General features: G+C 42.4%; 1 protein-coding gene across 6 annotated transcripts in view; it reads left to right on the top strand.

Moving 5' to 3' along the window:
• Positions 1 to 27,425, top strand: part of SETD2 (SET domain containing 2, histone lysine methyltransferase) — a 153,608-nt gene that overhangs the window by 99,786 nt on the left and 26,397 nt on the right. For all 6 annotated transcript variants that reach the window (XM_073334861.1, XM_073334859.1, XM_073334863.1 and 3 more), the window contains 4 exons: positions 439 to 1,114; positions 6,031 to 6,165; positions 7,305 to 7,444; positions 12,929 to 13,040. In XM_073334861.1, the coding sequence (XP_073190962.1) occupies positions 439 to 1,114; positions 6,031 to 6,165; positions 7,305 to 7,444; positions 12,929 to 13,040 (1,063 nt within the window). The remainder of the gene's footprint in view (positions 1 to 438; positions 1,115 to 6,030; positions 6,166 to 7,304; positions 7,445 to 12,928; positions 13,041 to 27,425) is intronic.

Genomic DNA, 27,425 nt, shown 5'->3' with positions numbered 1-27,425 from the left:
ACCAAAAGGTTAAGTTTCAGGATTAGCTCTGCCTGTGATAAGAACAAGATCTTTTGCATTATTTTGAATGGGCTTTTTAGAAAAGTAATGCTATACATGTGTGTGTATATAAGTGAATGTCTTTCACACACATGCAGAGCATATGAGTCTGTGTATGAAGTAGAGAAAATGTCCAAACCTAGTGAGGTTTTTTTCTTTTGCACTCTATTTCAGGCTATCTTTTCTTTAGAGTGAATTTTAAAATTCTTTTAAAGTTAAGAAATGTGTTCCAAGGTTCGATTTGGAGCAATAAATATTCTGTTATGACTCCTACCTTCTCTCTCCTTTTAGTTTTTAATGCATTTATTGACGGGCCTTTGTCTATAAATAGCATCCGAGGGTACCCATATAATCTGTTTAACTCTGGGGCAGGAGTTATGAAGTGGTTCTCTTTTTCAGGTATGACACACCCGCTTCTTCTAAGAAGAAAGTGCGGCTCAAGGATCGCAACAAGCTGTCCACGGAAGAACGCAGGAAGCTGTTCGAACAGGAAGTAGCTCAGCGGGAGGCTCAGAAACAACAGCAGCAACTACAGAACCTAGGGATGACTTCCCCACTTCCGTATGATTCCATGGGCTACAGCGCTCCCCACCACAGCTTCATTGGCTATCCCCCTGGCTATCCCATGCAGGCTTATGTGGATCCCAGCAATCCCAATGCTGGGAAGGTGCTACTGCCCACGCCAAGCCTGGATCCCATGTGCTCTCCTGCAGCCTATGAGCATCCCCAGACTTTGGTTGGGCACACAGTCGAACCACCCCTGACTGCTCCTCAGCCAGTACCAGTAGTACAACATGTAGCAACAACGATGGAGGTTTCTGCTCCTCAGTATGTAGCACAAAGTGACGCCGTGGTCCATCAGGAACCTAATGTAGCTGTCTTGCCAGTGCCTGCCCCGGGTCCAGTGCAGGGGCAGAGTTATGGAGTATGGGATTCCAGTCAGCAGACTGTAGCTGTGCAACAGCAGTACTCTCCGGCCCAGTCTCAGCCAGCCCTATATTACCCAGGGCAGACGTGTCAGACTGTTTATGGTGTGACATCACCTTATGCTCAGACTACTCCGCCAATTGTACAGGTAACTCTCTATGAGAAAATGCATAATGAACCCTTCGAACACAGCTTGTCAATAAGCACCAGACAATGAAAGGAGTTAGACTGCTAGCTGGAAGACAAATTTTTCTATAGTTAACACTTCTAACTCTAGTATCTGGTGAGTCTGGCGCACTGGTGCAGTTTGATCATGTGGGCCTGCTTTGTGGGGTCTAGGTAAATCAGACTCTTCCAATTTATTAAGATTTTTTTCTTTAATGTGCACAGTGAAGCATCTCTCAGTCACTGGGACTGAGTGCTTAGCAGTTGGAGAGAGATTTTTCCTGCTCTATATGTGTTTTATCCATTACTTTTTCTGTTGTTAATGTTGTCTGTTTTTGTGAACAGATACTTCTGGGCAAGGGATTATACTCTTACGTAGTATGTTATGGAGGCAGTAAAACATGCAGGTGTGCAGTCACTTAACATTCCTAGCCCTTGGGTGGATCTTTAGAAACGTGGCCAAGGGCTCTAAGGGTCTCTGTAAAGTATATGGAATGCAGTACCTGTGCACCCTAGGGTGTTACTGCAATTCTGAAATGGAAGACTGTGTTGGAATACAGTACAATGAAATCTACCCCTTCAGGGATTCTGCTGCCCTGAATAGAGGGTTAAGAGGTAGTTTATGATAATGCTAGAACTCCATGATACTGATTCCATGCAATTTTCTGCAATCCATCAGTGGTGTGAGGGGTTTCGTTTGAAACCAGATCTTGAAATGACGACAAAAAATGTAGTGTTCCATACTCATTCTCTTTCGATTCCCTAACCAGTTTGGTTAAACTCAGTCTGGCCCTCTGAAAAATCAAGCTTGGACTCCTTCTGCCTATTAATAAAGATTCTGCTATTTGATCTTAAGTAACAGCTGTGTTGCTGATTCAGAGTTCCATCAAATGCAGCACATGGGTAACTGCATGGCTCAGAGGGTTGCTAATAGGACAAATGTTCTTTCATTTGTAGGTCACTGGTTTGAATTCAGCACAGATCAATAATTATCACCATCTGATCTTGGTACTTACCACCTGTCTGGTGGGCTGTATGAAATGAGTTGACTAGTCAGTTCAATTCCTCGTGGACAGGTGTCCATCACAAGAAACATGCGCACCACTAATTTGCTCCATATTGGCATTCTCAGCAGATCAACCAAGTCTGATTGGGCCATGGAGACTGAAGCCTTCCCCTGTGACACTCACACATCACTAGAGATAGTCCCATTAGGTCAGGATCGAGCATTGTGAGATGGCTTTCCCTGCTGTAGACTTTCTGCAGACAATTTTGCTAGTATCAGTCTGGCTCCTTCTAGAAGCACTAAATCCACACTCGGGTCTATTTTTTGCATTTTCCAAATACAATAAAGAGATTAAGTTGGATCTGTTATGATGGAAGGGAGACCTCACGAAGAGCATAAAAATGCATCCCTCTCCTATATGTATCAGCAAATATGCATCTTAATATTCAAATAGGAGCATGCACAGTAAGGGAAGAACAAAACACTCTCACTTCCTTGATTGTCAATTCAAGGGAGAAAGCGTAAACAAACAGGAGTTCAGTTATCAGCTTTATGTTGTTGCTTGCTGAGTTCCACATAATCTTCCATTTCCACAGGTAATTGTCAGGGTTACTCCATGGGCTGATAGTAGCATAATTTTTATTGTGCCTGTCACAGTCATAACTAGGCTGTGGTACAGACTTGAAATACACAGATGTGTAGTACCATTACTAGAGGGATTGTGATTAGATATAGGGGATTGGGAGCCAGGCGTCCTAAATTCTCCACTCCACTCCATTGCTTTATAACTGGCCTTGAACAGGTCACGTCACATTTCTGTGCTTCAGTTTACCAAGCTGTAAAATACATGCAATATTTCAAATCAGTGATGAGAATTCATTAGTTTTTAGCTACTTTATCCTCCTCAGACATAAATGGAAAGTAGTCTTAATTGCTATTAATATTGAAAAATATGATGATAATGAAGGCACATAAGTACATCTAAGGGTGACAAGTGTATTCATTCACTCTTCATGAATCATTTTTGTGTAACGCCAACTTAAAAAAATAGCCAGTTCACATCCCATGTTTAAAGACTATTTGCTGCTGATGTGCAACCAAAACTGAAAGTTTAATACAGGAATTTCAGTGACGGAGAGGACAGTCAGTCACTAGTCGAAGTGGGAGGTGGGAAAGATAATCATATATATGCATAGATTATGGAGATAGAAAGGACCATTGTGAACATTTGGTCAGACCACCTGCATAACACATGCCATAGGACTCCCCTGAATTAATTCGTATTTGAACTAGAGCATAACTTTTAGAAAAACATCCAATCTTGATTTAAAAACTCCCAGTGATGGAGAATGCACCTTGGCATATTGCTCTGTTGGTTAATTACGCTCACTGTTAACAATGTACATCTTTTTTTGAGTCTAAATTTGTCTAGCTTCAACTCCCAGCTATTGGGTCTTGTTATAGCTTTGTCTGCTAGACAGAAGAGTCCTCTTACCTATTTTTTATTTCTTGCGTGTACGTACATACACTGTGATCAGTCACCCCTGTACCTTCTCTTTGATAAACTAAATAGACTGAGCTTCTTGAATCTATTATTATGGGTGGAGCTTCCAATCTTAGGTTTTAACTAATAAACACCCCCAACTCTCGCTCTCAAAAATGAAATCGGTGTTTACTGGATAAACATAAGAAAGATGGGAAATGGTTACCTGTATCTATGGGTTTGTCTATACAGTGCAGTAATGCAGACTATATGGATGTGATTTTTAAAGTGCACAGATTTGTTGAGCATTAATTGGTCCATTTAGACCTTGCTGGTTCTTTCTTTGAACATTGTGTGCTTTAACATTGTGCATTTTGAAACAGTACTTCGTTAAAGCCCACTAAGGAATGTTACAAAGAGATTACTAATTACAGTATATGCTACTGTAATTATATATATTACGCATTAAAGTACATATAAAGAGAGAGCCCTGAAAAAATCTGATTTTTGGACATCTGCATAAAACTCAGAAATTGCTTTAAAAAATACCCAAAAGTGAAATCAATAAACCCCAAAACCCAGAAGCCATTACTGTAAGGTATGTTTTCCAATCCTTTAATCATTCGCATTGCTCTTCTCTGAATCCTCTCTAATTTATCAGCATCCTTCCTGAATTCTAAATACTAGGCCTGGATACAGTATTCCAGTAGTGGTTGCACTAGTGCCAAATACAGAGGCAATATAGCACCTCTGTTCCAACGCGTAGGAGTAGAGATGTCATACTGAGCGCAGGGGACTGGACTAGAAGACCTTTGTGGTCCCTTCTGTGATTCTCCAGTTTATATATCTGTGGGTCAGTTACATATAGTACAGTACTCAAGTCTAGGGAAGCTTTGTTTTATTCAAAACTGGTCCACTATTTCTTTTCAAAACAATTGTTCATCTGCTTAGTTGACAAGTGCAGATTTCACCCAGAGCAGTAATGGACAATATTTACCTAAAAGTGATTATTGCAGGAGAATGAAGGATTTCAGAATATTTGATGATGATTTCAGGGTTTTGGTTTTTTTAATATTGTGTCCCAGGACATTTTGATCACACTTCGCTTGGTACCAGTATGTCTGAGTCTTTTTACTGAGGGACTCTTGCTCTGTTGCATAGGGCCTTCTCAGTCTACAGGTGCAGATTATACCTAGACCCTTTTCAATGATGGAGCTTTATAAAATCATGAATGGTGAGGAGGAAGTGAATAAGGAAGTGCTATTTACCCCTTCATATAACACAAGAACCTAGATCACCCAATGAAAATAATAGGCAGCAGGTTTAAAGAAACATAAGTTTTACTGCACACAACACACAGTCAACCTGTGGAACTCATTGCCAGGGGATGTTGTGAAGGCCAAAACTGTAACTGGATTCAAAAAAGAATGAGAGAACTTCATAGAGGATATGTCCATCAATGGCTATTAGCCAAGATGCTCGGGGATGCACCCCAGTGTTCTCGGTGTCCCTGCACCTCTGACTGCCAGAAGCTGGGACTGGATAATTAGAGAAGAATCACTTGATAATTGCCTTGTTCTGTTCATTGCCTCTGAAGCATCTGGCACTGGCCACTGTTAAAAGACAGGATGCTCAGCTAGATAGACCATGGTTCTAACGCAATATGGTCATTCTTATGTTCAGTTGTCCTGCTGAAAAGGTTCAATGACTGAAAGCTTCTGTCCAGTGGAAGAACAAGGTCATTCCTTTTAAGTATCAGTATTCTGCTGGAAAGCTGGTATTTCATAGGTTGTACATGTGGTATCTGAAGTAGTACTGGCAGTGAGTTTTGCTCAACATAACAGGTATTTTATACGGGAGAGATCCAAGACATCCCTTCTTTGGATAATACTTAATCTGCAGGGACATGATGCATGCAGCATGCCCTTCATGGCAGACATTGATGTTTGTTTTCAACAAGATGGCTGTCACCAGTCAGAGGCTCAGAAATGCCATTGTAATTTAAAATGCATTGCAGGTTTTATTCATGGTGAACCTGTTTCTTGACTTAAGCATGTTCATAATTGCATCCATTTTGCTCAGCTTTGCAGTTTTCTTCTAGTACTGAGGGAATACCAGTTTTGAATTCCAAGAAATAGAATATTTTACATATTTTTTTTTAAACTTAAATTTCCTGTGAAGAACAAAGATCTATCAAATTTATGTAAAACATTTTATGAAGTTAAAAATGCATTGATACATATCCTGTTCCAGAACAGTTGTACAACAGAAACAGTATATTCCACTTTCCACTGCATCTTGAAATAAAACCAGTTTTACCCTGTTTCTTTGTTCCATCATTGATCACAGAAGTAACAAAAGATTTTTCAATAAGGAAACTGATTTCCCAGTTTCTCTTGCTTTGTTTCAGAGTTATGCACAGCCAGGTCTTCAGTATATCCAAGGGCAGCAGATTTACACAGCTCATCCACAGGGCGTGGTGGTGCAGCCGACAACAGCAGTAACAACGATCGTAGCAGCCGGGCAGCCTCAGCCTATACAGCAGGTGAGGCCTGGAGCATTACAGTCCAGCCTTGTAACATGCCAGCAACTTACGGAAGGCAATTTTTTCATGACCCATGAGAGACAACGGTGTGATGCCTATCCCATTTGGTGTACCCTTTCCCCTGTTTCCCATTTATGTTGGGGAGGACAATATCCTATCCATTTCCCTTAAATTGTAACTAGAAAGCCAATGGATTTACTGTCAAAAGGGTAGTTAAAACTTAGAGTTGATTCCTTTGCAAACAGCATCCCTTCCCTTGCTCTACTGCCTGGCATTGTGAGAAGGGCTGGTCGATTTCATATCCACTGTTCTTGTCTCCCACTCTAGCATTTGTAAACGCAGTACTCTCATAAGCTATCTATCTTAACATGGCAAGTCCTTTTCTCCTCCCTCTCTCTGTGTGGACTTTGCTGTGAATGATTCCTAAGCTTGGTTCTCTGTCCTGAGAAAAGAGAATCACTTGTGCTGTGTGTAGTGATCTGGTCTCAACGCTGCTCTGTGTAAGGGGAATATCTCTGCCTCCCTACCAGCCTCCTGTCTCCTCACTGTATAGGAAAGGTGATTAGGTTCTGTAGTGGCCTTGGTTTCAGACTGGATTCAGTATACTAAGCCTTTATCGTGTGAAAAGGGCTGTTGGTGCTGTTCTTGTCAGCCACCTCACAGAATAATGTAGATTCCTCTGAGGCTATTGATTGCCTAAAGTTATGTCTACGCTACAAACTTCTGCTGGCATAGCTACATCAATCGGGATGTGATCCTTGGGTGACATAACTGTGGCATCAGAAGCCCGAAGTGCATCTGCAATTATACCAGCAAATCTGTGCTTTTACCAGTATGGCTTGTTTCACTCATGTTTGCTGGTATAGCTGTGTCCACACTAGGAGCACTTTGCTGGTATAGTATGCCAGTTTTCCTATACATATTAGGCACTCCTAGTGTAGACATGGTCTTAAACTTGCTAAGTTAATCAAAAGCATCACACTGAAAGTGAAAAGTGGCCCACTGGACTACTGCTTTATAAATGGACTTGGTCAGGTAACCATTACTTTCTCATACACTGTAGCTTTGTATTAAAAACTTTGTAATGTTGTCGTTATTTGCTCATCTTTCTCTCTTTGCTGTTGTTGGGGTATTTTTAGCCAGAGCTGGTAGTGACCAACAATCTTCTGGATCTACCGCCGCCATCTCCTCCAAAACCCAAAACCATTGTCCTCCCTCCCAACTGGAAAACAGCCCGAGATCCAGAGGGGAAGATCTATTATTACCATGTGATCACAAGGTAAATGCTCACTTACCTATTCAGTGCTGATGTTCTTATTCATGTGTAAAAACTGCACCTTTATTCTGTGGTGGTGGTATTCCAAACTACTGTGCAATGTATTGACCTGTCTCTACAATGCTGTCTCTGCAAGGTGCTGCAGGAGGTAGGCTGGGGATTCGTTTAGCAGTGTCCCTCTGTCAGCACTGAGCCGATAACCCAGAATGATGTTAGGGGTCCTCTCCTTCTAGAGGTCTTAAATCATTAAAGACTCTGTGGTACTTTGTGTAAGTGGAGAGGTGTTAGCCCAGCAACCTGATGAAATGTTTGGCAAACCTTTTTCATACATACAAACTTCAGCTTCAATTGGAAACAGTTTTCCTCTTATCTTCCTATCTTAAAATATGACTGGCATGTCAAGTGTAAAAGCAAAATTAGGCAGGCCAAAAAAATAATTTGAAGAGCAACTAGCAAAAGGCACAAAAACTAACAGCAAAAATATTTTGAAGTACGTCAGAAGCAGGAAGCCCGCCAAACAATCAGTGGGGCCACTGGATGATTGAAGTGCTAAAGGAGCCACTCAAGGAAAACAAGGCCATTGAGGAGGACCTAAATGAATTCTTTGCATCGGTCTTCACTGTAAAGCATGTGAGGGAGATTCCCACACTTGAGCCATTCGTTTTAGGTGACAAGTCTGAGGAATTGTCCCAGATTGAGGTACCAATAGAGGAGATTTTGGAACAAACAGAGAAATTAAACAGCAATAAGTCAGCAGGACTAGATGGTATTCACCCAAGAGTTCTGAAAGAACTCAGGTATGAAATTGCAGTACTAACAATTGTGGTATGTAACCTATCGCTTAAATCAGTCTCTTTACCAGATAGCTAGAGGGTAGCTGATGTAATGCTGATTTTTAAAAAGGCTCTGGAGGCAATCCTGGCAATTACAGGCTAGTAAACCTAACTTCAGTACCAGACAAGCTGGTTGAAACTATAGTAAAGAACAGAATTATTAAACACATAGATGAACGTGATATATTGGGGAAGAAGCAACGCCGCTTTTGTAAAGGGACATCATGCCTCACCAATCTTCTAGAATTCTTTGAGCATGTCAACAAATGTGGACAAGAGTGAGCCAGTGGATATAGTGTACTTGGACTTTCAGAAAGCCTTTGACGGTGTGATTGGGCAACAAAATGGCAAATGAAATTTAATGTGAATAAATGTAAAGTAATGCACATTGGAAAAGATAACCCCAACTATACGTACAATATGATGGGGGCTAATTTAGCTACAACTAATCAGGAAAGAGATCTTGGAGTCATCGTGGATAGTTCTCTGAAGATGTCGACGCAGTGTACAGCAGCAGTCAAAAAAGCAAATAGGATGTTAGAAATCATTAAAAAAGGGATAGAGAATAAGACAGAGAATATCTTATTGCCCTTATATAAATCCATGGTACGCCCACATCTTGAATACTGCATACAGATGTGGTCTCATCTCAAAAAAGATATACTGGCATTAGAAAAGGTTCAGAAAAGAGCAACTAAAATGATTAGGGGTTTGGAACAGGTCCCATATGAGGAGAGATTAAAGAGGCTAGGACTTTTCATCTTGGAAAAGAGGAGACTAAGGGGGGCTATGATAAAGGTATATAAAATCATAAGTGGTATGGAGAAAGTGAATAAGGAAAAGTTATTTACTTGTTCCCGTAATGTAAGAACTAGGGGCCACCAAATGAAATTAATGGGCAGCAGGTTTAAAACAAATAAAAGGAAGTTCTTCTTCACACAGCGCACAGTCAACCTGTGGAACTCTGCCTGAGGAGCTTGTGAAGGCTAGGACTATAACAGGAGAACTGGATAAATTAATGGAGGTTAAGTCCATTAATGACTATTAGCCAGGATGGGTAAGGAATGGTGTCCGTAGCCTCTGTTTGTCAGAGGGTGGAGATGGATGGCAGGAGAGAGATCACTTGATCATTACCTGTTAGGTTCACTCCCTCTGGGGCACCTGATATTGGCCACTGTCAGTAGACAGGATACTGGGCTGGATGGACCTTTGGTCTGACCCAGTATGGCCATTCTTATGTTCTAAACCAAAGGCTCTTAAGCAAACTAAGCAGTCATGGGATAAGAGGGAAGGTCCTCTCATGGATCAGTAACTGGTTAGGAGATAAGGAACAAAGGGTAGGAATAAATGTTCAGTTTTCACAGTAGAGATATGTAAGTAGTGAAGTCCCCTAGGGATTTGTACTGGGACCAGGGCTATTCAACATACTCATAAATGATCTGGAAAAAGGTGTAAACAGTGAGTTTGCAGATGATACAAAACTACACAAGATAGTTGTCCAAAGCAGACTCGGAGAGTTACAAAGGGATCTCACAAAACTGGGTGACTGGGCAACAAAATGGGAGATTAAATTTATTGTTAATAAATGCAAAGTAATGCATGTTGGAAAACATAATCCCAGCTATACATACTAAATGATGGGGGTCTAAGTTAGCTGTTAACATTCAAGAAAAAGATCTTGGTGTCATTTCAGTTGTCTGAAAACATCTGCTCAATGTGCAGCAAGTCAAAAAAGCTTAACAGAACATTAGGAACTATTAGGAAAGGGATAGATAAATCAGATAAAAAAATCATAATGCCACTATATAAATCCATGGTGTACCCACATCTTGAATACTGCATGTAGTTCTGGTTGCCCCATCTCAAATAAGATATATCAGAATTGGAAAAAGTACAGAGAAGGGCAATAAAAATGCTCAGAGGTATGGAATAGCTTCCATATGAGGAGACTGGTACTGTTCAGCTTGAAAAAGAGACAACTGCGTGGGGATATGAGAGAGGTCTATAAAATCATGAATGGTGTAGAGAAAGTGAATAAGGAAGTGTTGTTACCCCTTCATATAACACAAGACCCCTGTATCACCAAATGAAATTAATAGGCAGCAGGTTTAAAACAAACAAAAGGCAGTACTGCTACTTCACACACCGCAGTCAGACTGTGGAACTCCTTGCCAAAGGATGTTGTGAAGGCCAAAAGTAGAACTGGGTTGGAAAAAGGATTAGATAAGTTGATGGAGGATAGGTCCATCAATGGCTATTAGCCAAGATAGTCAGGTGTCCCTAACTAAACCTCTGGCTGTTAGAAGCTGGGGCTGGATAACAGGGGATGGGTCGCTTGATACATTTCCCCGTGTCATTCACTCCCGCTGAAGCATCACCGGCTATTGTTGGAAGACAGGATATTGGGCTAGAAGGACTATTGGTCTGACCCAGTATGGCCATTCTTATGTTCTTATGCTTTATGTGGTCGTTATGGTTTTTCATGGTTAATATAAGTCAGAAAAGAGGTTTGGATGGGAATTCAGTCTCTTATTTTAAGGAGAGCTAGTGTGAATAGTTCCATTAAAAAAAAAATGACTCTGTTGTTGATTTGTGCTATCCCTGATTTGTACTGGGACGTACAAGCCCCAGGTAATACCAACATAAGGAGCATTTCAGAACACCAGGCAATAGGAAGACCTTACTGATTACCTAACAAAAATTAATATTCCGTGTTTTGGGAGCCTTCATATAAAAGGAATGACATGCAATTCAGCCTTCAGCTGTTGGTATTGATACATTTAGGCAATGAATCCTCCATCAGTTGCTTTGGAAACTGCTGACTAAACCTTATTAGACTTAAACTCATAGCAGTTTTACCCCCTGGAAATGTTTTGTAGGCTCTTTTTTTAACTAGCAGCATTCTAAGGCTGATACAGTAGAGTCATATTGCATGATTACTCGTTTTCTCACCTCTTACTTATTGGTCCATTTTTCCCTATGGGGCAGATATTAGTTTAATATTATGCCTTATGTAGTGATGGAATAAAATCCAGGTGCTCACCATTAAGTAGGTTTTTAAAATAGTGTATTAGGTTTGCAGAAGGACATGTGGTCCATTTAAACAAGCATATTTAATTTTCCACACAGTCCTCTCATAGACTTTAAGGTCGGAAGGGACCATTGTGATCATCTGGTCTGACCTGCACGTTGCAGGCCAGAGAACCTCATCCACCCATTCCTGTAATAGACCCCTAACCTCTGGGTGAGTTTACTGAGTCTTCAAATCAAGATGTAAAGACTTCAGGTTACAGAGAATCCACCATTTACTCTTCTCCCTGACCCCACCCCCAAAATAAGTTTTTGTTTGGATTGTGATGATTGTCTGGGTACTTCCATTGATGAATCAAAACCAGAACCTTCAAACCAGATGGTCCCTTTTCTTCATGGTTTCAGATACTTTGTCCATAGTGTATAGACAGCTATAAGTTCAGGCCTTGTTTGGAATCAAAAGTTAGAGATGGAAAAGACCTATGTAACATTTGGTCATTTAGTCTATCTGCCGGGACCCAGTGCAGAATAGTTCTCTCTGTTGTCCCCTTCAGGATTTTGATTAGTCTAATTTTAAATGATTCCAGTGATGGGATGGGGCTTTCAAAACTTCTGGGAGACCATTCCACAGTCAAATAGACAGCATTTTTAAGACATCTTTCCTGATAGCCTAAATTTTCCATTGCACCATTTTGTCCCATTACTTGTACTTACCGCACCTTGGATCACACTAAACAATTTCTCTCCCTTGTTGATGGATATACCCTTTCGGTGGCAATTATCTCTCATTTGTCATAATTTAGCCAAGCTTTTCCATATTAAATTAATTATTCTTCGTCAATCAATCGATCTCTCCAGTCCTTTGTTCATTCTTGTTGCACTTCTTATGAAATCTTCCCTGTTTGTCTGCATCTTTCCAGTAATGAAATGCCTAGAACTGAACACTTGATTCCAGGTGTGGTCTGACCTCATTTCTGTAGAGAAGAGACTACTACCCTCAGGCTCTGTGATGTGATGTCTCTGTACAGGCAAACCAAAACTGCACTGTTTCTGCTTACTACCATGTTGCTTTTCAAATTCATGTAATCCCTACACCTTTCAGCATTACAGTCTCCCAGGTATATGATGATTTCCCCAGATGCACTAGCTTGGAACCTCGTTTTATTTCATAAACATGTCTGTTCTGCATAATTCTCCGTCTTCACTGGCATTCATAACTACCCTATTTGGTATCATCTGTGTATGCCATTACTGTGCTATTAGTCATTATTGATCTGGAAGAAAAGACAATGTTAAGATTAGATCTGTCCCTAATCCAGTGGCATGCTCATAGATGCCCCAACTTGAAATGCATTGCTGTTTATTGTTGACTTATTTATAATACTTTCAATGCATGTGACACTGTTCATATCCCTGTCAATTCAAAATATTATTTTCCAGGAGGTTTTTGTGAGGCACTGGTTATGTGTGATCAAAGCTGAGAGTCCTGTTTACAGTCAGTTATTTGCAAGAAGGCAATCAGGGCTGGCTTCCAAGTGTCCGGAATAGAGGCTATGATGGTAATTTCATGTGTGTGCTTCCATTACTTCAAGATATGAGTGAGACCGTTCCCTTCTTTCTCTAGGCAAACCCAGTGGGATCCTCCTACTTGGGACAGCCCCGGAGATGATGCCAGCCTCGAACATGAAGCTGAGATGGACCTTGGGACTCCAACGTACGATGAAAACCCAATGAAAGTAAGTGTGCAATCAGCAGATGGAACATCTCCTCTTTCACTGCTTTAAATGGAGGAGTGGAAAATTGTCATTCTCGAAATCCTGTGGCCAACTAGTCTACTGTGTAGCAAATACAAGCATGTGAGAAAATTCAAATTGTTGAAAGCATGGATGTCAATATCTTATACACACTGAATACGAACAGAAGATAGAGGTGTTCTTTTCAATGTCGACTGAAAAGCTCAAATTAATGGTCTGGCCAGATGTTTCTGAAAGCTTTGTTAGTATACCATTAAACAAGGTTTTCTTTGGCCCTTTGGCATAGGAAATAGGTGAACCTTTCCAATAAGAAAATATATTAGTAGAGTATTGGCCCCCTCTAGCTCTAGAGAACACTAGTACCACCCGTTCTGTTCCATAACTGCTGAAGAAGTTTCTCTTCATTATCTGGAACTTCTCTTACAGGAGCTAGGAGGAGGCCGTGGTAGACTCCCTCTCAGACATGATGGCTTGTTTTGTTAGAGGTGTTCCTGAAGTTCTAGCTCCCTCTCCCCCCGCCAAAGAAATAAATACCCATATTGGGTTATATTTGACCCTGACACTTTACGAAGTCAGTGTCATGGATCCAGTGTTTGAGTCTGACTGAGCAAAGAGAATTATTTTGTGTTATTGGTCTAGAAAGAATTTGTGTATGTTCATATAGATGTCATACTCTTAAAGCTGGGCATCAGTGGTGGAATCATGTTTCTGAAACTGGGATGCTTCGCAACTCAAGAGAGAAAAGCTTACAGTTCTTCTTTGAGTGATTGCACATGTCCATTCCGTGCTAGGTGTGTGTGTGCCTTGAGCACAGTCACTGGAAATTTTTCCCTCAATGGTACATGTCAGATTGGCTCCAGTGCCTCCTGGAGCCACATGCTCATGGTGCCAGTATAAAGGGTCCAGCCGACCCCACACCCCGTCAGTTCCTTCTTACCACTCATGGCGGTCGCTGGAACTGCTCATTTCCCCTATTTCTTTCCTCACTAGTTACTTATTTTTCATTTGGACTATAAATAGTTCTTGTACATAGTTTGGATGAAGATTCTGCCTTATTAGTGGTGCCAAAAAAGAAACCTAAGAAGCAGCTGGCTGAGAGGGGGTGTTCCCTGACTCAGAAAAAGGCCAAGCTTGTGGAGCGCAGTGGAGTGCGACCTGAGTTAGAACCCTTGGTGTTTCTCCCTCCCCCCGATGTCAGGGACACATTCCAGATGCTCATATTTTGTGGCCATGGAGAGGACTCCTCTGTCCCATCATGCAGCACCTGACCTGGACTCTGGTACTGAGCCCATTACTGATCCTTAGGATCTAGACCTGAAGGATCCAGTTGGTGCAGAAGGAGAAGAGGAGGGCCCCCTGTTGGTGATGACTTAAATAGCTTCTGATGAGCTTTGAAGAGGGTGGCCTCAAGCTTAGGGCTGCAACTGGAGATAGTCAAAGAATCCTCCCACAGCCTCGTCGACATCTGGGCAGCGGCGAGGCCGACTAAAGTGGCTCTGCCTTTCAATGAGGCTACCATGGGACCAGTTAAAGCCTTGTGGCAAAACTCATACCCCCTGCTGCCCACCTGTGGAGAGCTGAGAAGCAGTACTTTGTTCCCCCCCAAGGGTATGAATACTTTTGCTCCCACCTCCCGCCAGGGTCCCTGGTGGTCTCGGGGGCCACCAAAAGGGAGAGACGGGCTGCATGGAGCAACCCCTAAGACAAAGGACTCAAAGAAGCTAGACCTATTTAGTCGAAAGACCTATTTTATTCTACAGGAGGTTTACAGCTCCGCTTCTCCAACCATCAGGCGTTGTTAGGGAGATATGACTTTAATGTCTAGAACTCCATGTCAATGTTCAGAGACTTGCTTCCCCAGGCGTCCAGGCAGGATTCTACCAGTGTGGAGAAATCAGTAGCCGGGGCCTCCCTGCAGGCCACCCTGGACGAGACAGTCTCAGTGGCTAAATCCCTGGTCATGCACAGGTGTTCTTGGCTGTAGTTGGGCCTGCCAACGGAGGTCCAGCAGTCTCTCCAGGACCTTCCGTTTGAAGGAGCCTCGCTCTTCTCAGACCAGACAGATGCAAAGCTCCTTGGACTGAAGGACTCCAGAGCTCTACCTTCAGTCCCTGGGCTTTTACACCCCAGGACCCTTGGGGGAGCATTTCAAGAGTCAGCAGAGTGCCCATTTCTCCACTCTGACATCCCAACCAGCAAAAGAAATGAAGCCGGGGTTTTAAGCACAGACAGCCACCCCCATCCACCTCAGCATCTCTACCCACCCCACCCAGATACTTGGGGTGGGGGGGGGAGCTCTAAACAGAGCTTTTGATGGGATGCCCGAAGGCATTATATCATTTCCCATAATGCCGGATCCTGTGTTCCCACTGTTTTCAGACTGCCTGTCCCACTTCAGCTGAGCAGGATCTCATATAACCATAGACCTTTGGGTGCTGAGTACTGTAGGGATGGGTTATATTCTCCAGCTTGTTTCCACCCCTTGGTCGCACCCTCCCTTCCTGTCCCTCTCCAGAGACCTACTCACAAGCAACTCTTAGCCCTGGAGGTGCATGCCCTCCTCCGAGTGGGAGCTGTGGAGGAGAATCCTCAGAATTTAAGAGGGAGGGGGTTTACTCTATTTCCTAATTCCCAAAACCAAAGATGTCAGGCCTATCTTAGACCTGCACCATCTCAACGGCTATCTCAAAAGGCTGAAGTTCCACATAGTCTCCTTGGCCACCATCATTCCCACCCTGGATTTGAGGGACTGGTATGCTGCTCTCTATTTGAGAGGCGCCTATTTCTACATCACAGTTTTCCAAGGACACAGGTTATTCAGGTTCATTGTGAATTGTGAAACTACCAATTTGCTGTTCTTCCATTTGACCTGTTGGCAGCCCCATGGATTTTTATGAAATGCATGGCGGTACTGGCGGCCTTCTTGAGAAGGTGAGGGGTACAAGTGTACCTGTATCTCAACAACAGGCTTGTCAAAGGCCAGTCCAAGGCTCGGCGTCTGCCTCATTCAGTCAACCTTTCAGGCATTGGGCTTGCTATTAAACAAAAATCTACCCTCAGCCCAGTGCAGAGGATCAAGTTTATTGGAGCAGTGCTCAACTCCACCCAGACCAAGGCCTTCCTCCCAGAAACCCACTTCCAGCTGACAGCGTCATTAATAGCACAGGTCAAGGCCCACCCTCTCACAATGGCACATTTCTGCCTCAGACTTCTAGGTCACATGGCATTGTGCACATACGTAGTGTGGTATGCAAAGCTACGCCTCTGACCCTTTCAAGCTTGGCTGGCCTCAGTGTTCTCACCGAACCGCCACCACTTGGACTCCGTGCTCTCTGTACCTCCTCTGGTCCTCGCCCCCTCTTGATGGGCTGCACAGACGTTCCCTTCATCAGGCTCCAGTCTTCCATATCCCTAGTCTTTTGGATGTGTCTGAGCTAGGGTGGGTGGGGCTCGCCTGGGGCACCTCAGGACCCCAGGGCCTTTGGGTCCAGAAAGAGCTATCATCACATATCTTTGTCAGAGAACTCGGCGCAATCCGCCTAACCGGTCAGGTGTTCCTACCGCACATCGCAAACGAGCATGCTAGTGCTCACGGACAACACGGCAGCCATGTACTACCTCAGCAGGCAGGGAGGGGCTTGCTCTTCCCCCCTGTGTTGGGAAACTATTCACTTAAGGGAGTTTTGCATAATGCACTCAATCCACCTCGAAGCTCCTCACCTTCGGGGGGCCCAGAACGAACTGGCAGATCACCTCAGTAGGTCTTTCCCTGGTCATTGTGAGTGCTTCCTCCATCCCGACATAGTGAGGGTCGTTCTCCAGCAGTGAGGGACTTTCCCATATAGGCCTGTTTGCGACCAGACACAACAAGAAATGTCACCACTTTTGTTCCCTGCAAGGCCACAGCCCAGGCTCGCACACAGACGCTTTCTTGCTCCCTTGGACGGAGCATCTTGTTTACAATTCCCCCCCATTCCACTTGTGCACAAGGACCCAGTCTGGCCCCATTGCCACTGGTTTGCCACACTGCTAGGTCTTTTAGAAACGACTCCAATACCACTCCCTCTCCTCCTGGACCTGATCCCACAGGACCATGGTTTAATGCTCCATCCAAACCTCAGCACTCTCCACCTGACAGCTTGAAAGCTCCATGGCTGAATCCCATGGAGTTGGTCTGTTCAGAGTAAGTCCGCCAGGTCCTTCCAGGTAGCAGGAAACCCTCTACCAGAGCTATATACCTCACCAAGTGGAAGTGCTTTTCCATTTGGACCTCCCAGCCATACGATAGTCTCTGGAGACTGTTCCTGGAGTATCTGCAACATCTAAAACAGCAAGGTCTGGCAATACCGTCAGTTAAAGTACACCTTGCAGCGATCTCAATGTTCCACCCTCCAGTGGATAGCTAATCAGTTTTCTCGCATGAAATGTCCATCTGCTTCCTGAAGGCCTAGAAAGACTATACTCTCAGATTCTGGAGTCCATTCCCCTGGGAAACCTAAACCCCATCTGATCAAAACTCATGGGCCCCCTGTTTGAGCTGCTGGTTACTTGTTCCCTATAATACCTTTCCCGGAAAGTGGCCTTTCTGGTGGCTATTACTTTGGCCAGAAGGGTCTTAGAGATTTGGGCCCTTACGTCAGAACCACCGTACACGGTCTTCTTTAAGGACAAGATACAGTTATGCCCCCACCCTGCATTCCTCCCAAAGGTAGTTTTGTAGTTTCACAGTAATCAGGCAATTTTCCTGCTGGTTTTCTTTCCGGAACCTAACGCAAACAGGGAGGAACAACATGTCCAAACACTGCATGTTAAATGTACTCTAGTGCTCTATTTTGAGAGGACAAAACCATTCTGTAGATCCATTGTGGCAGTAGCAGACAGGATGCAAGGCCTTCCCATCTCACTTCAGAGGCGCTCAACCTGGATTACAGCATGCATTCGCACGTGCTACGAGCAGGCAGGGGTCCCGCCAGCAGCTGTCTTGACTGTCCATTCTACAAGGGTGCAAGCTTCTTCAGCAGTGTTCCTGGCCCAGGTCCCTATCCAGGACATGTGCAGAGCAGCAACTTGGTCATCAGTGCACACATTTTCTTCCTGCTACACCATCACCCAGCAGGCCAGGGATGATGCCGGGTTTGGTCGAGCCATGTTACAATCAGTATGTCCATAAACTCTGATCCCACCACCTGCATTACTGCTTGGGAGTCACCTAATGGGGAATGGACATGTGCAAGCACTCGAAGAAAAAAAATGTTACTAACCTTTCCATAACTGTTGTTCTTTGAGATGTGTTGCACATGTCCATTCTACGACCCACCCTCTGACCTCTCTGTTGGAGTTGGCTTGCAAGAGGGAACTGAGAAGGGTACGGGGTCAGCTGGTCCCTTTATACCAGCGACATGAGAGCACGGCACTTGGGGGCATTAGAGACAACCCCACGGGTACCACTGGGGGGAATATTTCTGGGGACTGTATCGAAGCGCGCCCACACCTAACACAGAATGGACATGTGCAACACATCTCGAACAACTGTTACGGAAATGTTAGTAACTGTTTTTTGGGGACAAGGTCATAGATAGTATCCTCAAAAGGGAGACTCTGTCTATCCCAAAAGAGGCAGCCTGAATTCAGTGGGCAGAGCACAAGATTTAGGAGGCAGGTGATGGGGGTTCTGTTCCTGGCACTGCCACTGACCAGCTATGTAACCTTGGGCATGTCAGTTATTCTCTCAGTGCCTTTGTTTCTCCATGTCTGAAATGGGGATGATTCTTTGTAAAACACACTGAGATCTATAGAGGAAGTTTGATATAAAGCTAATGTGATACTGAGAGTATATAGAATTTAACATTGAGTGGCAGTCCTTTCAGCACACTTAATTTTTTTTCTCCCCTGCTGAATATACCTTCCAGGTTTCACTGATCACCGAGCCCACCTTACTGGCCCATTTAGAGTTTTTTAAAAGCTGCTATTTAGCTTTATAGTTAAGCTCTCTTCTATAAATACATAGTTTGACTGCTCTTACTTCAAAAGCTGATGGTTTTTAACTCTCCCAAAGGAGCCATTATTGCCTGTATTGTTAGAGCATAAGGGATTGTAAATCCAAGGATTGTCTGTCATATAGGAAGCTGAGTGTTAAAAATGTGTAGCAAATTCCCACTGAGAAAGTAACTTCACTTGCAAAGCAAACAAAGAGGCTAGTTGGCTTGGTTTTTCTTAACATCCCATGGCCTATGTCCAAGGTCTCAGTGAGGATCTGAAATCAACTTTTTTCTTTTCTTGCACTCTTACACTTTAAACAAATGAGGGTAAAAAGGAGACCTGTGTCAAGGTGCACTGGAGAGCGTGTTTTATTGCGTTATAGCATCATAGAATCATAGGACTGGAAGGGACCTTGAGAGGTCATCTAGTTCAGTCCCCTGTGCTCATGGCAGGACTAAGTTATAACTTCCTGGAAATGGTTTACTATGGACATAGCCCCTAAACCTGTTGACTTTAGAATGTTGCTATATTTTCAGAAAAACTCAGCATCCAGAAGCTCTCTTTGAAAACACAACAAAACTGATCAACTTCCATCTTTCTAGCCCCCTCACAATCCTGAAAACTCTCAGCCCAACCTCCTCCTGTTCAGACTATTCCCTCTCTCTACCTACTGTTGCTGGTCACCCCCAGGCCCCCTTTCTATCTTCCATGGTAATGCACTGCTAGTTAACCCATCTTCTCCCTGCTAGTTGCCCACACAGTGCTCAAGTCACGAACTCTCAGATACATGGGAAGCACCAGGTGAAGTTCACTGTGGGTTTCTGTTGCTTATATTACCGAGACGTCTAGGATTGGGCCCTGTTGTTCTAGGCACTGTACAAACATAGAGATAGATTTTGTGCCTGCCATGAAGAGCTCTGCGTTAAGCAGGAGTAGCCTTGTCCCACTTCACTTCTACTGTGGAGACTTTCCTCAGCCTCATGTACAAATGTCCGTAGGGCTCTCCTAAAAGCCCTTGAAAACGTCCAGTTGCTAGGTGTTGCCACCTGGAAAGAAGCCAGGGTCCTAGGGGGTTAATAAAATCCATGTGTTTTTTCTCTCTAAGTATTATAGCATTCAGCATTGTTATAAATATCTAATTTGCAAATGTTTACTCCCTTGCGAAAAAGAACACCACAAAAATAATGAGCAAGAACTTGGTATACAACTGCTCAGCTGTGGAGCAGTTAGTTTTGCAAATTGACAAAGAAATCCATTAGGCCATTTTAACTACTTTGCTGTTGGTTCTGTATCCCATCGGCTGCATTTGCTTTCGACTGGCATCCATGGAATGTCAAGACATTCCTGGTATGGTAGGCAGCAGTCGTCCCTTAAAATAGATGAGTTGTAAAGATACAACACATCTTGTCGTTTCTGGTTCTCTTTTGCCTGTGTAGTTTTTTTAAAAAGGCAATTGTGTACATTTTCAATGCAGGGGGTTTCCAGTGTGACTTAACTAACTCCCTGCACCACACCATTTTGAAAATGTCTACCTTTAAAGTAGTTAGTGTGATGGACAAAAGGATTAAAAATTCTATAAATTAATTTCCTTTATGAATGCTCTTGATTTTTAAAATTGAAAGAAATGTTAAATTTGCACTTTTTCACCATTTATATAGTTGCATTTAACTCAGCCTGAAAAAAGTAAGAAGTCTAATCAATTTACCTTTTGTTTAAAATCTGATTCTGGTCAATTTTGTTTTCTTGTTTACCTGTATTAACCCAATCCTGCTCTATGTAGGTTGCAAACAGCACAGGAAAATTGTTGCATCCAAACCAAAAGCATGCTTTCCGTCTAAACTTAAAAGGATGTTCATAAAGACATTTCAATTAAGTTTTGTAAAATATTTATTAAACAAAACCTTTATCTTAAATCCTCCTAGTGTCCCTTTTAATTAGAATACGTTAGTTTGTCTACTTGAAAATAAAGGCCTCACTGTTCCTGAGAATGAGAAATGAATTGGAAAAAGTGATTGCTCTTTGTTCTGATCCATCAAACTCTGGAATCTGTTATGTCTGAATCTTGCCTTTAGGTAGTAACTTAATGGTGCCTGGACTATCAAGGTTAGGGACACTTCCTATTGTAAATGGAAAAGGACCTGATCTGCATTAATTTGTATTAGGAATGGGTCCTTTTGTAAATCAGGATATTTCGTTTGGGTCAGAGGCAGTCATAATTTTAAAGGATCGATAGTTTTTAGTCTCTGTATTAAACATATAATGAATAGATTGCACTTTACTTTCAAGAACAGTATGATAAAATACACGTATGTGCTGTTGGTAAAAGATAACCATTAAAAATGGGGAAATGGTCATTAAAAAAATATATACAAAGTTTTGGAATATATAATCAATAGACTAGATGGTGTTGAAGGGACACCAACTTAAAAATCATATCTGTTTTGATTTACCTAGTATGGATGCCTTAAATTACAGTAACAAAGTCGGGGTGGGGGGAGGGGAATGTTCTGTATTTTTCCAATTTTTCTGTACATTTGGCAGAACTTTGTGCATTGTCAGTTTCATTGTTTCTCCTGCACAGTCAGTTTTTCCTGTTAGTGTGGGTCTTTCATGCATCAACAGGAGTTCCTCCTCCTCCTCCTCCTCCTCCCCAAAAAAGCAGCCTTGACATTTTTTTTAAAATATAGGACAGTGAAATTGTAAAGCCACAGAAACTGGTAGGGAGACTATGGGCAGCTGAAGGTACTATTAGTTTGCATCTTGAAATTGGCTAGGTTTCAGGTTGATTGCATTCCATTAAAATTTTCAACATTTTGTGCTGTGCTATCTCACCAAATTAGACTCTTTTGCTGCTGTTAGAGAGCTTTGCTGTAAAATGAAAGACTTCATGCCATGTTTCAAGATGACACTGCTTCAGCATCACACTGACATCATGGTGCATTGTAAGTGCTGAGATACGGCTTGTCAGTATTTTACGTTCGCTTTTATGAAAGGCTGCAGTTGTAAAAGACAGGCTAAATTTTACTTTATGCACTTATAATCCAAAAAATTTGGAATTCATTGTAATAATATTACTAATGCTGACTTCAGTTGAAATAAATGTGGGTCTGATGCTTGTTTCTCTGGGAATTTCACTGTAAATTAGGTCAGGTTTGCCAGTGCACATGTAAGTGAGCACAGAGGAGTGGTACAACCACTGATATAATTAATCTCCACCTACTCTTGGTGAATTCATCAAAATTAAATCAAGATCTTAGTTGTTTTAGTAGATTCTGTTTAGTCGTGATTATTAGACATAATTGGAGGAAATCTTCTGGAGTTCATTATGTCAATATCATATTTAGAATTCACTTTCTTTTATTTAAGAAGAACAAACTTCTGTTATGCATCTAGTGCAAAATATACAACATTTGTCACCTGTCTAAAGACATGAAATTGCACTATCTTAAGGAACTGAATGTTGTAATTAAAATCAAGGTAAATTTCATGAGGGCTGGAAAATGGGAGCTGTGTGTTTAATACAGTATTTATATGGGTAACTGCCCTTCCTCTCCCAAGTCTTTTGAAAAGTTCTGTGAAGTTCATTTTTAGTACCCATGTTGTTGTAGGTATGTGAAATCTCTGTGAGAGACCTTACGTAGGGCTGTGGGATCCAGTGTCATCTTTATGCTGATGATGCTCAGCTCAACATCTCCTTTTCATTGGACCCAGACAGATGTTCCCTTGCTCTGTATCTGACAGATATGGACTTGGGTGCTCAATGTGGAGAAGACCAAAGTGATACTGTTTACCAGAGGGAAGCATTCTGAGCATCTGGCAAAGTCTCTCCTTCAGTTGAAGGAATTTGCATCCTTGTAAAGGTAGTTAGCAATCTTGAACTCTTATTTGAGCCCTCTCTACTCCGAGAATTGGCCAGAAAAACCTTCTGTGGTTTACAACTAGCTAAGACGGTAAGTCCCTTGCTCTCAGGTGTGGAACTTACTACAGTCAAATACTCCATGGCTCTAAATTATTGCCACACACTATGCCTTGGCTAACCTTAAGCCATGTTTTGTTTTATGACAATGTATTGCTTAGTCACTAGAAAGTGTTTTAACTTTTTCCTTTTACAGACATGCCTTTTTGTTGTCTGTATTAGAAATAGCAATGTGTTTACAAATATTCAAACTGAATGCTGTCCCGTTCTTGCTTAAGACACAGGCTGTCCACATTCAGTAACAAGCGTTCAGAAGTAGACACATTCCCACTTACTCTGGTTTTGTACCTTTTGGGGTAGGAACTAGGATCAAATTTCAGACACCATTCAAGCTCTTTCTCATCTAGAGTCAGTGCTCTTTCTGCTGAGGAGTAGTGGTGCCGCAGTCCTTGGTCTGATTAGCTTGTTACCTTGCATCACTGCTCTGTGCCGTGGGGTGAGACGCAGAGGCACAATTCTGGAATATTGGCAGTAATGGATGTGGCGTTGATGACAGATGGTCTTCACCAATGGTTATTTCCCCTCTTTGATTCATTTGACCCACAAAGGAAGGCTTGACCAGATTGTACATCTACTCATTTTGTTAATAAACCCAGAGCCCAAAGGTGGCTGCATTTCAGTGGTGGGCAAAGCAAACCCTCTGTGTAGTTTGCATATCAATTTAAGTGCTTTATCCTTGGTTGAAAGATGCTGTAGATGCATTAAAGCATGGTTATTATCATTACTTCAATTCATCTTTCATAAAAAATTATTTTGAAGTCTGCTGTGTTGCTCCCACCTCTTTCATTCTCTTTTAAGAAGCAGGAGTCAAGGACGGATTTCGTTCTTGCTTTAAAGGATGAGTTTGTGCCTTTGGGAAGTAGCAGTTAAAATATCTAGGATTTATTTATATATATATATATATATTTTTTTTTAAGGTGTTTGTCTGTATTTAATACATCAACCCTTGTATTTCCAGCCCACTATATTAATGTCTCCTGTACTACAGTTCTAGAAGGCTACCCAATAGTTACAGTAACGTGGTGGTTCCTTCTATCTTCTTGTTTGCCTTGTCTTCCTTTAAAAGAAGGTGGAGGACATCAACAGGCATGGGGTCTCCCTTCTGACTTTCTTGGTGTATTTGGTGCTCCTACCTTCCAGTTTCCAGGATCTCCCTTTCAACTGACCACGCTGACCTGCTCCCTCCCTCACGTGCTAGTCTCTTCCGTTTCATCGCCTCTTCGTTTACAACCCTGACCTTTCTCCCCCTGTTTCCTTCTCTCAGGTTCCTGACTACCATCTTCTTTGCCCCTCTTGCTCCTCAAGACCAGCTGGTGCTGTTAACTCAGCTCTACAGCATTTCCATTTAACCCATTGCCCACTGATACAAGATTAAGGAATCTGAATCTCGTCAGAGTGCTCTTTTTTCATATTACGGGTATAGTGTGCAGCACTGGAGTGTACGTGCACTCCATTTTCCTGCTAGGCAGGAATCCAATGAAGGTAGAGCTTACTTGTCAATTAGGAAGACGTTGGAGTGATGTAAACAACAAATCCTGTGTCCTGTGCTGAAATACAAGCCTCTGATACTATTTCTGATACAACTGTGATTCTCGCATTTCAGGTTTCAGAGTAACAGCCGTGTTAGTCTGTCTTTGCAAAAAGAAAAGGAGTACTTGTGGCACCTTAGAGACTAACCAATTTATTTGAGCATGAGCTTTCGTGAGCTACAGCTCACTTCATCGGTATGCTTCCGATGAAGTGAGCTGTAGCTCACGAAAGCTCATGCTCAAATAAATTGGTTAGTCTCTAAGGTGCCACAAGTACTCCTTTTCTTCTCGCATTTCAGTTACTGTCTGCAACGTCCTTCTCTCTGGCCTTGACAAAGGCAGTCATGCCCCGCTGATATCCATTCAGAAGGCTGCTGCAAAGACCACTTTCCTAGCCCTGCTTTGACCATGTCACCTTCTCTTTGCATCCCTTCACTGGCTCCCTCTTCTCTTTTGTATCAGACATAAGCTACTTGTCTTCACTTTCAAGGCCATTCACGACCTATCCCTACCCTCCCTATTATTTCTCATTCAGTGTTGAAAGATCAGCTTCCCCTCTGATAGGCCTATGATGCTAGCCTCCATTGTCATCTTGTTACATTTTCAAACAAGCACCTTTGTGCTTTCTCCCACATTGCCGCTCACTCCCGGGAGAAGTTCCCCATCAACATCTCCAACGCCCTCCTCAGAACTCTCCTTTGCTGTGAAGCCTGTCAGAAAAGTGACAACAGCTAGGCTGCTAGTGTGCAGAGACCACTACCAATGATACTGACCAGTATTGTCTCATTTCCTTGTACTCCCATGTTGGTCTGTCTATCCCTCTGTTGTTTCTTGTGTTATATGTAGATTGTAAGCTCCTTGGAGCAGGGACTGTCTTTGTGTTCTGCGTTTGTACAGTGCCTAGCACAGTGGCATCCTGATCCATGTCTAGGGCTCCTAGGCACTTTTGCAATAAAAAGAAATCTAAGCAAGTTTCTGTACTAAAAGAAAAAATACACTGAGATTAAAGATAATAAAGTTAACATTAATTTTATTTCTCACAGCTTGCAGCTTGAGATTTTTTTCTCCCTCTGATTTGATTCTTTCATTTGATGAGCACGGACTTCAATCCATCTTGCATGTTTCAAAACCAGCTGCAATTAACCAAGATGATCATGTTTTAACTTCAACTTATGTATCATGTTTGATTTGCCAAATCTGGAACATGTGCAACAGTCCCTTCACCCTCACAGTTCTGGGGAATAGTATTTGCTAGCTTGCAGCTACTAGAGAGCCACTGGGCTGCAAAATATTTGTCTGTAGATTTGAAGCAAAACAAAAGTTGTTCGTGTTGATTTTAATTTCTTGGCACCAGGATGGTAGATTTAAGAGTATTTTGATCCTTAAATTGTAATTTTAAATTTTCATATGTAAAATGTAACTTGCAGTATAACTACCATCCTATCACAAGTTTAAAAACTGATATAGTACATGCTCTTTGTATTCCAGGTGCACTGGATCAGAGCCACATCGTGTTAGGTGCTGTCTAAACAGAGTGAAAAGACAGTCTATAATTTAACCTAAGGCAAGAAATGGGTGAAACCAACAATAGAAAGGAGTGGGGGGATGGAGAATGAGGGAGAGAGTAATGAGACAGTGAGTTCATCTAAGGCCTTCTGTGCACAGCTAAATTATTTCCTGTTGGTTAAGACCATTGTCAAGTTGGGGTCATCTGTGTGACTAAACCACTTGTCAGCGTTCATTTAATAATTCCCCCTGCTGTGCTTATTTAACACAAGAGACTCTCTTCTTCCTTGCCTCAATCTTCATTTCAGAAGAGGGCAGGTGCTAAGAATAGCCTTGGCATGTCCCTTCCAAAATGCCAGCTCTCACAAGCAGAGCAGCTTGCTTTCATCTTGTGCAGAAAAGGGTCATGTTTGAGGCACAGGAGCCATGAATGGTTCTCCAGGGAAGAATCCAACATTCCACTGCAGGGAGCTCTGAGCAGGTTTCAGCTGCACATTGTTATTTTCTTTGGTTTAAACAAACAAAGCAAACTCATCTCTGTTCTGCGTGTTCCTTCCCTTCCTTCCTTCCTTTTCAGCTGGGTCCTGTCTATGCTACAGATTGAGTCTGTAACCAGGTAGGGTTATGGCTGGTTTTGAACATGGTTTGTGTCCACATACAACATGGTTAATACTTTGTTTGTTAGTATCCATGGCAGCTAAATGTTCTACCCTTGCCATAGGCTTAGACTGATGCGTGGTTGTCTACCTATAATTGGTTTGGCACACTGTGTTTTGAAGTGCACAGAGGACCCACTGATTGTATCTAGGCAATTGGTTTGGCCAGTCCTCCTTCCTCCCAGTCCTCCCTATGGTAGGACACCATAAAGTATATTACCTTGTGTGATTCTGGTGCTACTCTGCTTGCGTGTCCTCCAGAACCTGTCCGCTAATGAGGCTGTGAGACGGCTGCACAGATTTTTTTCCCCCTGTGCAGTGATCCAAACGCAGGTAAGATGTTAGGCTTAGAACAAATAGGCGTTGACACATTTGTGTCATGGGAAAACCTTGTTGTGAGGACACAACCATGTAACTGGGTCAGAGGAGTGTCACGTATTGGTTTGAAAAACACATTTGTATCTGTAGAGTAGATCAGATCTAAGATTGCAACATGAACATTTAAGCAGAACGGGATTTTGAATTATTGACAAAACTTTACATTGAAATTTTGATCTTAAAAAAGGGGTGATTGTTTAGAGAAAATTTCAGTGACAAATTCATCCTGTTTTCTAGTCAGCTTAACAACTGGTTGAAAAAAAATAAATTTAAAGTTTTGGTAAACACAGAGAAGTTTTTTATGCAAGATGTTCATATTTTTCAAACAGCTCTCCAGTTAAGC

This window comes from Lepidochelys kempii, chromosome 2, assembly GCF_965140265.1.
Source record: "Lepidochelys kempii isolate rLepKem1 chromosome 2, rLepKem1.hap2, whole genome shotgun sequence".
Classification (NCBI taxonomy): domain Eukaryota; kingdom Metazoa; phylum Chordata; order Testudines; family Cheloniidae; genus Lepidochelys; species Lepidochelys kempii.
This window is presented reverse-complemented; position numbering and strand designations above follow the sequence as displayed.